Raw genomic sequence first — 15,536 nt, 5'->3', positions numbered from 1 at the left:
GTTCGAACCCCACAAGATCACGAAACAAATTACTTAGCTATTTTACTTTTTTTTTCTTCAATTTTGTATTACATATATCGTCCATGTAGAAATCACATTCGTATATAAACGCACCTATACACACACACAGACACACACACACACCATATCCCTCTTTTTTGTGTTGGAGACCATATTGCTTCGACTGCTGCAAAATTTTGCAGGCTGACTTTGTCAAACTGATCATAATATGTAATGACGACGACGAAGGTGTTGTACTTTGAACAATTGTCTTTCAAGACCACATCATTGTTTTGTACTTTGATGACGTCATCACACTGAAAATTGTGATTAAAGGCAAGGTATCAAAACCAGCCGATTATAGGTTTTATGTTTACGGCACGTATTTTTCCCAAGTTGCCAGAAATGGCATAGCGACATCAGTAGTTACAAGGCCGCATTTCCGTCTAGCAATGCAATACATGTTCACGCGGCCACGTTGGTTGAGTGGGCATTGACTTTTCTCCCTGTAATATCTATACATTTCTTTTTTGCCTTACCATTTCCGTGGATGTCCCGTGGCCGAGAGGTTAGGGAAACGGTTTTGCATGCAAACTCAATTATAACTTCAAGGTGTCTATATCACATTCTTTTCTTTGTCGATCACAGATGACCGACATCTGATAACCCCAAGCGTATCACCTAACTCGTCAGTCTGACGAGTTTCATATCTCGTTATATAATTGGCTTCACATACACAGATAAAAAATCAAATGCAAAGAATGGTATAGATTTTATCAAATTGCAGCTGACTGAACAAAAAAGATGATGTCATCACCATGCATGACATTCCTTTGATTTGCATGCAGTGCTGATGTTGGGGGGGGGGGTGTTATAGCTGCTATAGGTTACTCAAAACAAGGTTTCTGTGATATACTGTGTTTGTGCATGAACCAATCATGTGTTTGCACAAATACCATCATACAGTAAAAACATTTGAAAGTTAAAAATGCCATAACTTCCCTAGTTTCTCCCCCCCCCCCCCAAGTTTTGCTGAAACTTCTACCAGTCTGATTTTACTCTACCTAATTAAAGTCAACTTAAAGGTAGGGAATCCCATTTGCATGCCTTAAATGAAGAGTTGTATAAACACAGTGGTATGTTGAAGAGAGTATCATTTTAGAAACTCCCATAAAGTATTGAAAGTGGAAGGTAACATTTAGTACATTTTTATTGACCGTTAGATTTTGAATTGAATTCTTTTCGGGGCTCACCGTAAATTCCAGTACATTACTAGGCTACCTTTGCAGACCCATGCACTGCATGTGTGTCCATCATGTGTATTTTGTGAATAAAGTTCATCAAAACTTACAAACATTTCTATATACATTCTTGCCACACACTCTATATGTTATTACATCAGCTCTTTACTTTTAGATTTGTGTTTATAGATAAAAAATACAGAAGACTGCAACAAAAAGGCTCAAGTGTGGCTGACACACAGAACTACTGAGTAGTTGAGTTTTGTGCATTATTCAAATTGTAGATAACTGTTGACTTCCAAATTTCTAAGCAATGGCCTAAACAAGTCCCCTGAGGTTCATATTTAATGTTTTGCTGCATTTTGAGAGTTCTGTAAAAGGTATTCCCTACCTTTAAGAATGAAGTGAAATTTTACTATTTCTTACATTCAGGAAATCATATCACAGCATATTCACATTCACTGTGGTCAAACTTTTTGCATCCAAACAGTATGCAATAAAAACACAAAGCACAGTGAAATAGTTTGAGACTGTACCAATTTGATATGAATACATAACCCTTTTTTTTTTTTTTGGTCAAATTTCAGGCTTGTACCACCATCTAGGTACGTGTATATTCTATTCTTCACAGTGCTAGTTCCTGTACCTCTTACGCTCAAGAGCTTTGGTTACTCAAAAACAAATGATGAGCACTATATTTCCACAGGGTGTGCTTTGACTAAATATTCTCATTTTGTTGTACACCTTGCAAAACATTACAAGGTCACAAAGAAGAGAAAGAGAAGAGTTCATTTAATAATGAAAAAAGTTGTTACGTATAGACACAAGTCTCTGGGGTGAGATGCAGTACAATGATTAATCACAGACGAGACATTTTTCCTGGAAGAAAATCACCCCCTTGTGTAACATGAACGAGCGTGAACTTAACCAAATACAACAAGAAAAAAACAACAACAATCAAGCACCATCTCTGTTGCACCACAAGTGGGCGGAATATGATTCTGTACCGAATTTTTATAGTACAAAAACTACAAATTTGAAAACACACCACTCAGCTCTCTTTAAATAGTCATTTCATCTGCACTACATGATCCCTACATGAGACTTTTTGCTTCATAGAGTAAACACTCCAACCAAGGATAAAGACCCTTCCTCTGTCTTCACAGTTACTTGAAGAGGTTAACACTGAGCAGCATCCTGAATATGTTATCAATTGTCTACTACTTTATTATCGTTATCACAACATCCTCAACTTTGGTTGATTATCTTAAATCTATCTTTGCTCACTAAACACACTGCAGGTCTCTGATTCTCCTCAAGAAAAGAAAACTTAAGTTGGTGAACAGTAAAAATCTGACTGTAAAATTGACTTCACTCTCATCTGTTTTGTAACTTGGCGTGGGATGATCTAGTATTACCACATCTATCTTCCGTTCTTCTTTAGTATCGCAGGTTGATAATCTCCATTCATTTCATTCCATTGTGAGCAAAACATACATAAATGAGAAAATGAATATTAACCATTTGCATGCCACATTAAAGGTACTGTTTACCACTGGGAGCAGTTATTCCAAAAATGTTCAGAGTTATCACATTTGATGCATATGTGTAGGTCAGTTGCATCACAAAACATCCTACTACATATTAAACATTTTGCAATAAAGCCTAAAATATAACAGATATCACTATTTTTCTCACAAAACCATAACTGTAGACAGTTTAGTCTAGGAACAATTTTATTATAACTATTGTTCACATTTCGTATATTTAACAACACTTAACATTGATTATACTGATTAACATGTTTATACTGTTTGTTTCTATCCCTAACTCACATTTAAGAACTATTTTGAAGCACTAGATCTAGGGTTTTGTTTCATCTGTAAATGTTAAACAATGTCTTTAAGTTTCTGTACATAGGATTGTGTGTGACATTTGTGCCCATTTGACTCAATGGCACAGAGAGGGTTACACATTAGTACTTCAAAATGTGCAATGAAATCCCACAGTCCCTCCATGAGTATCATGTTCCTACAAAAATGTGACATTCAAAACAAAGAGTATAGTTGCCATAAATTATTAAAAAATCCACAAGTTGAGGTGTTTTCTGACAAAAACATATCAGAACATAGAAAATAGAACATAAAATTTAGTTTGAGTATTACTCTACAAAGTGGTTTTGTGGGCTTGTCTTTATTGCCTGAGGTTAGCTTTCTCAATTTCTTACAAGTTCACCTTCATATACACGTGGATGAAGTGAATGTAGCAATATTAGTAGAAAACATCAGAGAAAGTTCGGACAATACATTCAGAAGTTATGAATTTTTAAAGTTTCTGCACAGTCACTGCTGGATGAAAAGGCTACATCTCAATCAGTTTATGATGTCACACAAGTAGAACGATATAATCAAAATATAAAGAAAATTCACAAAATTCCATTTTTAGAACAAAAGTGTACACTCCTTTGACTTAGCACTGTCATTTATCCTAAGGGTACTAGTATATCATTCCCCCTCCCTTCTGAAAGAGGCATTTCAAGTGCTCTTTTATTATGCAAGAGAAATGAAAATATGTTTACTCTTCTACATATTTTCTTTGTCTCATTTTGCACATGTGAAAAAGTACAGGGAAAAGTCAAGCTTTTTTTTTTCCATGTACTGCTGTTAAAGTTTGTGTGGAACCTTGATTGTATACTGGTGCATGGCACGCACATGGACCGTGGTACTTGTTTACTCTAATGATCCTGCGTGCTAAGCTTCACAATCAACGTTGACAAAAAGCAACTTCATTGTGATCATACAATAACATCTATATCATATAGTGCACAAAGTATGTACATACTGCAGCAGTACAAGTGATATAATCTGGTACATGGTTTTAATACGTTTGTTTGCATGTGTGCGACAAAAATTCTACAGTATTTGGAGTTAGCATACAAGGTTTCCCCTTGTCCGATTTCTTTTTTTTTTTTTCATTTTGCTTCCAAGTATTCCTTTTCCTTGAACTGCTTTCCCAAGTGCAAACATACTTTTGAGAGTGTAGCGTGTTTTACATGATTATAGGAATCATCATTTTGCTTGAATTCAGAGGTGAGTTTCTGTTTGTGTGATGCCTGATTTGCATGACGATGTGCACATGAAAAGGCATTTCTTGTGTTTTTGTCAGATTGTGCTAGCATTCACCATAAACTTGATTTAACTTTTGTTTCACTTCAGTTATCTCTCTTTCAGTACCATTTCTCTCACCCTTTCCCTTTTCATTTCAAAGTAAAGCTGTACTCTCAAGTGTGTTGTGCTTACTTTTGTATCAGTAATTGATCTGATGGTCTTCCACTTTTTTGAAGGAAGTTGTGGTCCTTCTCTCTGAGCTGTGCGTTTGTCTCGCAACCACTTAGTGTTGGTACTTTGAGCTTTGTCTGCTGAGGTGTTTGTCGAGAATGGTGACGAGGATAGCGGTTCAGAATGATCAGCAAAGGATCACTTATTGGTTTGATTAACGATAGTGATGGTGATTAGTGATCCTGGTGTCAAAGACAGCTTGCTATACAAGCATTTCCTTTTTTTGATTTCCCTTGTCTGTCACTGTTTTTTCCTCCCAAGAATGATGAACAGCAAGGACCATGTGCTAGCAACCAATATTGCATGCAGGTGTCTGGAAGTTTCATAATGACTAACTAGAAATGTCGCTATGGCGACTGGTATGCCTCCGCCATAACGCACGATTCCCCCAATAAGTCTACTGTAGATATAAAAAATGTGGACAATGTGTGATGACAGTTTCCCATTATTGGCAAAATATTAAAATGATATGTTTGTCACAAATGTGCGTTCACCTTCGAGAGTATGTATTTGGGGATTTGAGGACTTTTACTTGATTTTGACCCTTTGAAATAAGTTTATGCATTGAGTACTATATACGCCATATATTTCGCAAGTCTAAATTTTCGCGAATTGAGACCTCCTGAGGATTTTGCGAGTAGTTAAATTCGCGATCATGGAGTCCTGTACTGAACAGAGAAAATGTGTATGCGTACGTCACATTCATATCAGGATCAGAGTCAATATTTTCGCAAGTTTTTAATTTCGCGAATAGCACCTGACTCGCGAAATTTGCGAAAATAAAAACCTCACGAAATATTCGGCGTATACAGTAATTTTCAAGGTATGGAGAAAAAGTGCAATTTCTGTACTGAATGATAAATTGTTACCATTTTCACCTAGCCTTTGACCCTTGGCCTGCGACCCTATGAACCTAAAATTCATAGAGAATCACTGTCAGGCAGAACATACATAGTATGTACCAAGTTTCAAGATAACTTGAGCCACTTCCGGGATATTGAGGAAGAAGTAAAGTTAAACACTTTCACTTGGTCTTTGACCTTTTGACCTTTGACCTTTTCGGCAAAAAAAAAAAAAAACTCCCAGAAAATCTCCATTGGGTAATACATATTTGTACATGTATACACCACGTTTTAAAAAAAATCCTGCAGGCATTGCATAAAGGAAAGGGAAATAGTAAAATTTTGAAGCGTTGACCTTGTCCTTTGACCCTGACCTTTGACCCCATGAACCCCAAATATCCTAGATAATCACTGCCAGTCAGTACATGCATATATGCTATGTTCCATGAAGATACCTTGAACAATTTCCAAGATATGGAGAAAAAAATGAAATTTTAACATTTTACTTGACCTTTTGACCTTTGACCATTGATCTCATGACCCAAAACTCTCATCAAAGAATCTTAATTGGCTAGTATATGTATACACTAAGTTTCAAGAAAATATGTTCAGGCATTGCATAGATATGGGGGAAAAGTGACATTTAGAGCATTTGACCTTGACCTTTTGACCTTTGACCTTGAGCATGTGCACCCAAAAGTTGATAGGCACAACTTCACCCCCTCATACAAATACATACCAAGTTTCATTAGGATACCTCAAAAGGTTTTTTAGTTACGCTGACCACAAATTGACTACGGACAGACGGAAGGACGAATGGACAGAAAGGCGGACGGACAACCCGAAAACATAATGCCTCCGGCACCACTTCGTGGCAGAGGCATAATTAGAAAAAAAAAAACAAGAAAAACAATTACAGATATGAGACAGCAAACAAAAGCGAAACAAGTCTCAAACTACAGAACTTTGCATTTTTGAGGTTGCAAACAGCCTGGGAACAGTGACAAAATGCTTACAAGTATTATAGTCTCTAGTGAAAGTCCCTTGGTATTATTGCAAATGACATGATTCTATTTTTTTTTTTTTTTTTGGTACAAAAAGTAGGCCAAAATGAAATTCCACTTTTCTGCATAGTTTAAATGAGTATTAAAGCTCCAAGCTTTAATATGATATATGTACTTGTTAATATTCGACCATCCTAAAATAACCCATTCATAAAGTGATTGAAATAAGAGAGAGTTTGGGAGGTGAAGCTACATAGAAAAGAGAGAGAAAAAAAAAAGAATTAAAGATTAAGGTTACTCGGGCATGATTTCACAGTGAAAGCAGCATCTGTCTTTAAAAAAAAATTAAAAAAAATCATGATGCAGAAAAACTGTTTACAATGTATATCTTGATTTCTGTACTGTTTTAAGCTGCCATATTTTGACAGTAGGTAGAGAAGAGATCACTCTCCCAGGTGAGACAAAACTTAAAAGATTTGAGTCAGTCAACCCACATACTTTGGTCCATATAAACAGAGATTCCTAATCTGTGACTTTCTGTGGGTTTGAGCTGGGCAGTCACAGACAGAACTGACTCCTCTTACCTTGGATCGTAGTGGGTGGCTCTGCATATCCTCAGGGCATTGGCCTCTACCTCCTCCAGCTTGTAGAAGTGTGGCACACCCAAGATGGCAGTTCGCACCACTGCACAGTTGTCCGCCAGATGCTCGCAGGAGTCCGGGTCGTGGCAGTCGTTGTTCCGGCCCCACAGACCCCTGGCAACTGCATTGGGCTCCTGGCAAAACAGCGAGTTTGCTGTGACCTAGAATACATAGTTGAAAGGCATAGACAAATATTTCAGTATACAATGCTTTCATATTATTAAATCACAGCAGATAATTATGTGCTATGATTGAGATAATGATACTGGTGGTGATAGTGACCATACTGATGATACAGATAGTACAGGTGACTCCCGTTATGATGGAGTCCTCGTTAACCAGCAGTTTTCTTTCATTGTATTGAAATTTTGATATATCCAACACAAATAAAGTGTATGAAGATATCTAGCTCATAATTTTGGGTCCTGAATTTTAATTTGCCGTATCTGAAATTTTGTTGCAACCATGCTCCTCATAACGGGAGTGCAATGCAATGATAGTTTAATCACATTCACAATAACATCCCATCATAACAGTAATCAACAACAGTAACATAACAATTACTTTCACAATCACAATAATGAAAACAATAATTATTATTTCTGTTATCATTACTATCATTATCAGTATTACTACAAATTTTGTATCATCATTATATTAACCCACTAACGGCGGGCTGATTTTGCTACAACACGCATTTCCCATAGACACTTGCCCGAATATACTCGGGACTCGTCTTCAACCGGTTAATGATTATAGATATCATCATAATTACTACACTGTACGTTCATATTGTGCTGTATCCACAACAATCAACTCTTACATTGTGTGTAAGGATAAAAAACATGTACGAAGGAAAATGAAGTGAATATATCTCTTTGGAAAATACAGAAGAATTAGAGACAGGGGTGAAACAATACATTGAACTTATTTTCTTTTAGTCACTGCAATGACTTGTGAAAACTTGACTTCATTAACAACTTTGCTAAAGAATAGCTAAATGATTTATCACTGGATACAACATTACACACACATCATCAGATGTGTATGGTTCATTCTCCATATTCACACTTTTGAGCTGAATTCTATTGAAAGATACTTGCTCAAGATGTAAAGAACTTATTTGCATACTATCTAAAAGGAATGATACAATATGAAATTTTCTCTATATATTCCCACAGTCAAAATCAACTCCCTTATTTTCAAAGAGTAAATTGCATTTTTCATTTCCTATTAAATGTAAAAAATACCATCAAATGTGCACAAGTTTGTTTGAACAGTCTGAATTTGATCATGGGGCTATTACATACACTGGAATATCAAAATCTATCAGTCATGCTTGCCATCTACCACACACACAGTTGTTACAGAGGCCCCAACATCCTACAGAACAACAGATTTTAGTTACCTTGGCAACAGTATTGCTGAACCCCTGGAAACCCTTGGTGTCGCCGAGCTCCTGGTAGCCGTGGTTGCACCAGTGCACAAGGCGCTTTGCAAAATCCAGCTCATCCACGACACCGGCCCACTGCAATATGGAGTCCAGAGTCAAGATCTGTGTGTATGACAAGAGACAGGACAGGGATGTGATGTGGGTCTGTCCATAGCATGTCTGCCTCACAACCATAATGACACGGAGTTGATTCCCATTGTAGTCCAGCAGAAGTTTTTCAGACCTGGGAAAAGTTTTGTCACAAGAACAAGTGAAAGAGTGGATATTGTAGCATACATGACAGATACATTTGACCACATTTTCCCAGAGAGCCCAAAGCAGAAGAGTGAGAGAGAGCAGTTCTCGGAGAAAGACTGTTGCAGAAGATCGAGAAGCAATAAGAAGAGAGCTTGCTAAGCATTCCCATCCCGTCAATGACACTAGCGATTGCTTATACAACATTGTAACAGGACAAATTGCCTCACATGAAATCAATGCTGAAGAAGCGCTCAGCATTTGCAAACACATGATGGCCAAATTTGTCTCAAATCTGCCTGAAAAAAATTTCACAACAGTATAATAAGCAGTCTTGTCAAGACTATGGAGATGATGAAGAAAGGATTCAAAGTTGGAAACTCTACTCTGAACGATACAGAGACAATCTTTCTGAGGTTGATCACACTGGGGCAAACACGGCACATGGAACTCGCTCCAATATTTGATTTTAAACTGTGTGCTGGTCCCCCTTCCTTGATTGATGAGTTTGGATGCCTCCAAAAGGGAACTGAATCAACAATTGTCCACAAGCTAAGAGTACCACAGAGTAAATCTTCTCCTGCTGAAGTGGTGATCATTGACGCACAGCAGCTGCTTTATCAGGCGGAAATATGTCTGAACTTACAGCATCCATGAAGAAGAGCATTGACAAGTACAGAGACTCAAAAAAAAGTCCTTGTGTTTGACAAATATGAAGATCTTTCCCCGAGGGACCAAGAAAGAATCTGTCATGGTGGTGCAGGGTCATTAACTACAACTTCACTCATCAGGCAAACTATCATGCCGAGAAGCGATCATGAAAAATAAGAACAATAAGAGGCAACATTCTGCACTCTTCTCAACATCTGACTATGGAGAGCAAACAATCATCGACAGTCGGAATGATGGCCTCTCTGGACATGAGGAAGCAGATGTCACTATAGTATCATATGCACTTCAAGCTGCAAGTGATGGCCACAACATCATCAGGGTTCTCAGTCATGACACTGACATTTTTGTATCACTGGTGTATTGAGTTTACAAGGCAGGGATTACCTCAGCAGTTCAGATGGAGAACTGGCGTGGGCAGTGAATGCTACATACTGGAAGTTTGGACCAAACAGTCTCCAACTACTTCGCATGCACTTCCTCACAGGATCTGACACCACCTTACCCAAACTGCCAGTTCATGGCAGGTACAGAAGATATTAGGCAATTCTTAATTAAGGGATTCCCCAAATTAGGGGAAAAACTCCAATTGTTGCTGTAGCATGCAAGGCACACAGACACAATCTAAATTAGCTGGGGGGAGGGGGGCTCCCCCATGAAGCTATTTTTAACTCATTATCATGACCATTTGGTCAAGGGTGGTGATAATAAACAGAAAGAATGAAATATCTGAGTAAACACACTGGGAAGCAAAATGCCCTCATTACAGCTGCACACACGGCAGATACAATGTAGATACAATCTTCATTATAGAGGGGGTTCCCCCTACAAAGCTATTTTAAAATCATTATTCTGACCATTTGGTCAAAGGCGGTGGTCCAGTCTCCTTTCTCCCACTGCAGTCTGTGCTTGTCACTGATCCTCTGATTAGGGTGGAGCGTTCCCTGGTCATAGTGAAACCGACACTCGTCACTGGTCAGCCAAGCCGTGCACAGCCCGAGAGCATCGCCAATGGCTGCACCATACAGGAGACCTGTGAAAAAAAAGGAGAATTTTACCACAGTATTCTTTCAATTCAGGACTTGCAGAAATGCAGGACTGCAGTCCATCTAGGCAGGTGAAAAGGCTTTTAATCAAAATGTATGTGTGTACAATACAAATATCTCTAGATAGATAGAGGGGGGGGGGGGAGAGATCAGAATGAAAGCAAAATCATATACAGAAATTACAAAACACTCCCAGCAATAAAACAAAACCCATAAAGGACATCAGATTTCTTTCATGCGAGGTTCTCATTATTCAGTTGTACAAATAAACCCTACTGCAAGATCATATAAAATGCTTAAAAGTGAAATTTCACATCATCTTCAAAGGGATAGTATAGTATTGGTGGAGATGAGGATTGGGCTTTTAACTTTTTGCGAGATACCAAGAAACAACTTATGAAATAGTACAGAGCATACCATCCTCAGAGGAATTCCAAGTTTATTTGATGAAAAAAAGTAAAACAAAGCGATCGTCATAAAAGGCGGGTCCCACCTTTTTATTAAGATCTCTCTGTTTGTGATATCTCAGCCATTTCAAAACCAATTTTCATCAAATAAATGCTGAATTCCTCTTGGAATTACATGCTCTTTCACATTTCATAAGAGTTTCTTACATTTATCTCACCAAAAAAATGTTAGAAACCTGAAATTAGGTCTCAACCAAAACTATACAATCCCTTTAAGTTTGCTTTGATTTAAAAAAAAAAAAAATCAGGCAAACAAATTGAAGATATTTCATCAGAATTTGGCGTAAAATATGACAGTTGTACGATTTTACAGTTTCACCAGTTTTCATACAGCAACAATGATAGGAGCAACCACATAAGGAAATTGGATGCTATTACCACACAAATTAGCTCCCACTGACCTGTAATAAATCTCCACTGATTTTCTTTTTTTTTTTTTACATAAAGTCATTAGTATCAATAGTGTGTGTTAGTCGAGTAATATTCTTGCAATGATGACTTTTAGGGGGAAATGGTTGAAGTTGCTAAACCACAGACAAAAACATGCTTCTATTGATATTTCTGTGAACCAACTGATGGGACATGATGCCAATTTGTGAATGCTTAAGTTCGAGTTCAAGTTCAAATTTATTTCTTTGTAGCTGTTACCAAAATTATGCTGTAGTTCTCACCAAAATAACTATACAGTGAAGTAAAATTTTGAAACCCCACAGCTTTCTTATCTTTTGTCAAAGTCAGATAAATCATATATCTTTGTGTACGTCTGATTTTACTCTATCCATTGAGGTCAATTTGCACTTAGCAGGTATGACAATGTTGGGGCAGAACTCACCAACCACCTTGTCCATCAGTTCATCAGCCTCCAGGGATGTGGCCCCCGGGGGTGGTCTGAGGGGTGTCCTGATGCGACTCTTGGTGTTGGTTGTCTCAGTTAGCTCCTGGGCATACTGGGCCTGGGCACAGTGGGGGTTGGCTACCCGAGATTGCAGCACGTCCCCTTCATGTCAATTATAAAGCACATGGTATACAGTGTCACTTTGAGGATCAAATTGTAGTGCATATATTCCCCGACCTTACACATCCACACCTACATCCACCAACCCCCCCCCCCCCACACACACACACACACACACATTTATACTGTTGAACACGGTCATCATCATCATTTACGCATAGTCTGCATAACATTACCACATAATCAAACAGTAGTGTTGCCTTGCAAAACTAAACAACATATTATATCCTGTAATTTGAATTTTCCTGGGGTACACAGAGAAGGGATCATAATAAAAACATCAGCAGCAGCATTTCACGATAAGATTTTCACACAGGATCCTATTTACCTCTGCATCTCTTGAAGACATTACCCTGGTGGCTCTTCTTGGGAATGTATCCATTCTGGGACTGCTGCCTCAAAAAACTGAGTGTCCTCTCAGAGCCTTCATCACACAAACTCTGTGGGGGCACTGTGCACTTGTTATTGAGTGCCAGCAGCACCTCTAGGGTGGGGGACTTGCCCAGTGAGAGGGGCAGCTGGGTCAGGGAATTGTCCGACACGTTGACTTTGCACAGGGACTCCATGCTGCCTAGGGTCTCTGGCAGGGACTTGAGCCGGTTTGCAGAGAGGTCGAGTTTCTCCAGCTTGACCAGGTGGATGAACGACGCCGGTAGCTCCTCAATGAGGTTGTGGTGGAGGAGGAGGATGCGGAGATGGAAGAGGAGGGCAAAGCTCTCGGGGAGGGCCACCAGCCGGTTGTGGGCGAGGTTGAGGTAGGACAGGTGGGGCAAGCGGAAGGGCAATTCCGGTGGAATGACTGTCAGGTGGTTAAAGGAGGCATCCAGTTGCTCAAAGAGTGAGATGGAATCGACAAGAGCCCAGGGAAGTTCTGTAAGGGCACCCTCTACATCCTGGCCATCTATATACTGGGAATCAACACACAGCACTGCTTAGCCCCAAGGTTCCACATGAAATACTGTACGAGCTGAAATTTTCGCGGTGGTTTTATTTTCGCGAATTTCGCGAATCCCCTTTGAACCGCGAAAATAACAACACGCGAAAATAACAACGTGCGAACAGATAAGCACAGTTTGACCTCGCAACCGTGAAATTAACAACACGTGTAAATGTTCTCCTAGTAGCAATTCGCGAAAATATCTGTACGCGAAAATTGCAGCTCGTACAGTACTCTTCCATTCATGCCAATTATTACTTATTCAGTATTTCTTTACCAGATATTCCTATTCCATTCACTGGCTAAATCTCCTCAACACCTTGCAAAAGCAATTTGTTTTGAAAAAAAGTGCAATTCAACACAATGACAAAGACAAGTCACATTAATTCAGATAACCAAGTATCTGAATTCCACTAATTCAGATGATGTAGATATCTCATTACTGAACATAACGAGAAAAGAAACACTTGTGAAATAATTTCAAAAAATTGAAGTGGGGCAATTACTTACATAATGGTCATTTTCTCTGAATGACCCACTGATAGTGAGGGGAGAAAATGTTGTAATGAGTCTCACACTAAACAAGGAGAGGGTGACTAAGATGAGGTTAAAAGATTGGATGATACTCCTAACAAAAATTATCTCATCTTCATCTCAACTGATCTATACATCAACTAGTAAAGGGACCATTTACTGATTTTGTTTTCTACCTAGACATTTTGAACAAAGCTTCACATTACATATACCTTCTGATAATCTTCACAAGATATCTTTCTTGTCAGCTTCAGTTCTCTCCTCTCGTCTGGCCTTACAGGTGAGAAATCCTGCACCTGTAGCTGCGTGTTTCCCATTCTGAATCAGGACCCTGTTTTAAATGCAAACACTACTGTACGTGAGTTCCAATAACTGCTCATCATGTGTTTGCTTGTTCAATTTTCACTCAATATTAAAGAGATTCTTCATTGCTTTAATTCTCTTCTCTTGATGTTGAAATCTACAATGTGAATGAACAGCTACTCTAACACTAGTGGTGAAGTTGGATGTGATGCATACCTCAAATAGACTGGGAGTTATACAGCCTATTTACCTCCTAACGTCCTACACAATAAGCAATAAATTACAGCCAGAGCCAATGGGGTCTGGAATGTAGAAATGCTGACAGGCAAGGGTTCTCCCACATGGAATAAAGAAATTTTTGATTGTATCCTCTTTACATTACAACTGGTGCAGCTTCATAATATGCAGGATATATCTATACCCAGTTTTTAAAGGTAATGCATATACTCAGAAGGGCTAAAAAATCATCTTCCACTATTTGGACTTTGCTTGCAATATATCGAAAGGGTCTACTAGAAAACTAGTCTGACTGATGCAATTTCATTTGTCAGGATAACGAGTTGTTTTGGAGTGTTTTGAGATCAAAAGTGCAAAATAACAAAAGACGGTGTACCGCCTACCGGTACTTGACTTTTATTTCTGAAGCAACTGCCGTGTTCAGTAGAATCTAGTGGGTATAGATAGTAGGTACAGGAAGAATGTTATGTGATGAGCGAGCGTGCCCAAGCAGTCGTTTTTCTCAAAAAGCTGCGTGCGATTCACTCTCAGTGTCTCATACCAAAGATTGATGGGTAATTACTGCTAACAGTGCCATGTCCCAACTGAATTTATAAATGATTAGAATCACTAGATAAATCAAAAGGAAAACATTACGTCGCAACCACGATCGGAATCGTTCTCATCTCATATTGGCTCGAACATTTCACATTTTGGTCATTACCAAACAGAAATTTTGTCACATGAGCATTGTCATCATTTCACACATTTCTTTGCATACTTGTCCATTTTAGACTTGCTTTGGGGTACGAGCAACAAGTGACAGTATTTCTTCAGCATGCAGCATCGCGTACCACCACCACCTTGCTTGTATCGACTATAGACCTAAATTTTGAATTACCTTGTATTTACTAATTAAGTAAGCAAGTCTGGCAAGTCTAACGTTAAACTAGATCTCTATTTGACTTCATAATTCTTAGCATATCACCCATATGCTTCGACTTCAATATTTGTAAGGCAGGCTATTTCATACAAATTAATGTTGTCAAATGGAATTGAATTTTTATCTAGCATTAGGGCCTCCTATTAGACTAGACGTCTAAATTTTTATATCAACATCAATGATCAACTTACAATTAAATTACATTTTGTAAGACCTGGGCGCCTCCCCTCCTCTAGATGTTCTACTCTCTACAGCCCTTTATGAGCCCGATGAGATATCAATGAAACGCCAATTAAAAAGTCAAAGGGCAATCGACAAAGCAGCCTCCACAGACCACAGTCCACGTATCAAGATCTTCATTATGTAAACAATCCAAAAGTTAGTTACATTTATATGGGATAGCAAGAATGATTTCTATTGAAATAAACACATCTTGATGTCTAATGCATGCAATGTTGCCAAAAGGACAATTTATACTGGACCTGTCTTGACTGGGTCTCAATTTCAGTGTTGTGTTATGATTATGCTTCCTATTATGAGTGACCTCGCTGAGTCAAGTTCACCAGCTGTTCTGTTCGTCCCATTGATCATGCACTTCACTCCGATCCCAGCCATTGATCTCTACACAAACCGGACCGTACAAGTTCAGTGGG

The 15,536-nt window shown here is 38.6% G+C and overlaps 1 protein-coding gene across 1 annotated transcript in view; it reads right to left on the bottom strand.

Moving 5' to 3' along the window:
* LOC140239785 (uncharacterized) overlaps window positions 1-13,738 on the bottom strand; it is a 44,010-nt gene extending 30,272 nt beyond the window's left edge. The window contains exons 1-6 of the mRNA XM_072319608.1: window positions 13,634-13,738; window positions 12,279-12,858; window positions 11,768-11,932; window positions 10,280-10,455; window positions 8,475-8,621; window positions 7,010-7,227 (exon numbers count right to left, since the gene is read on the bottom strand). Of these exons, the coding sequence (XP_072175709.1) occupies window positions 7,010-7,227; window positions 8,475-8,621; window positions 10,280-10,455; window positions 11,768-11,932; window positions 12,279-12,858; window positions 13,634-13,738 (1,391 nt within the window). The remainder of the gene's footprint in view (window positions 1-7,009; window positions 7,228-8,474; window positions 8,622-10,279; window positions 10,456-11,767; window positions 11,933-12,278; window positions 12,859-13,633) is intronic.
* Between the last annotated feature and the right edge of the window lie 1,798 nt (window positions 13,739-15,536).

The sequence above is a fragment of the Diadema setosum genome, chromosome 2 (assembly GCF_964275005.1).
Source record: "Diadema setosum chromosome 2, eeDiaSeto1, whole genome shotgun sequence".
Lineage (NCBI taxonomy): Eukaryota > Metazoa > Echinodermata > Echinoidea > Diadematoida > Diadematidae > Diadema > Diadema setosum.
This window is presented reverse-complemented; position numbering and strand designations above follow the sequence as displayed.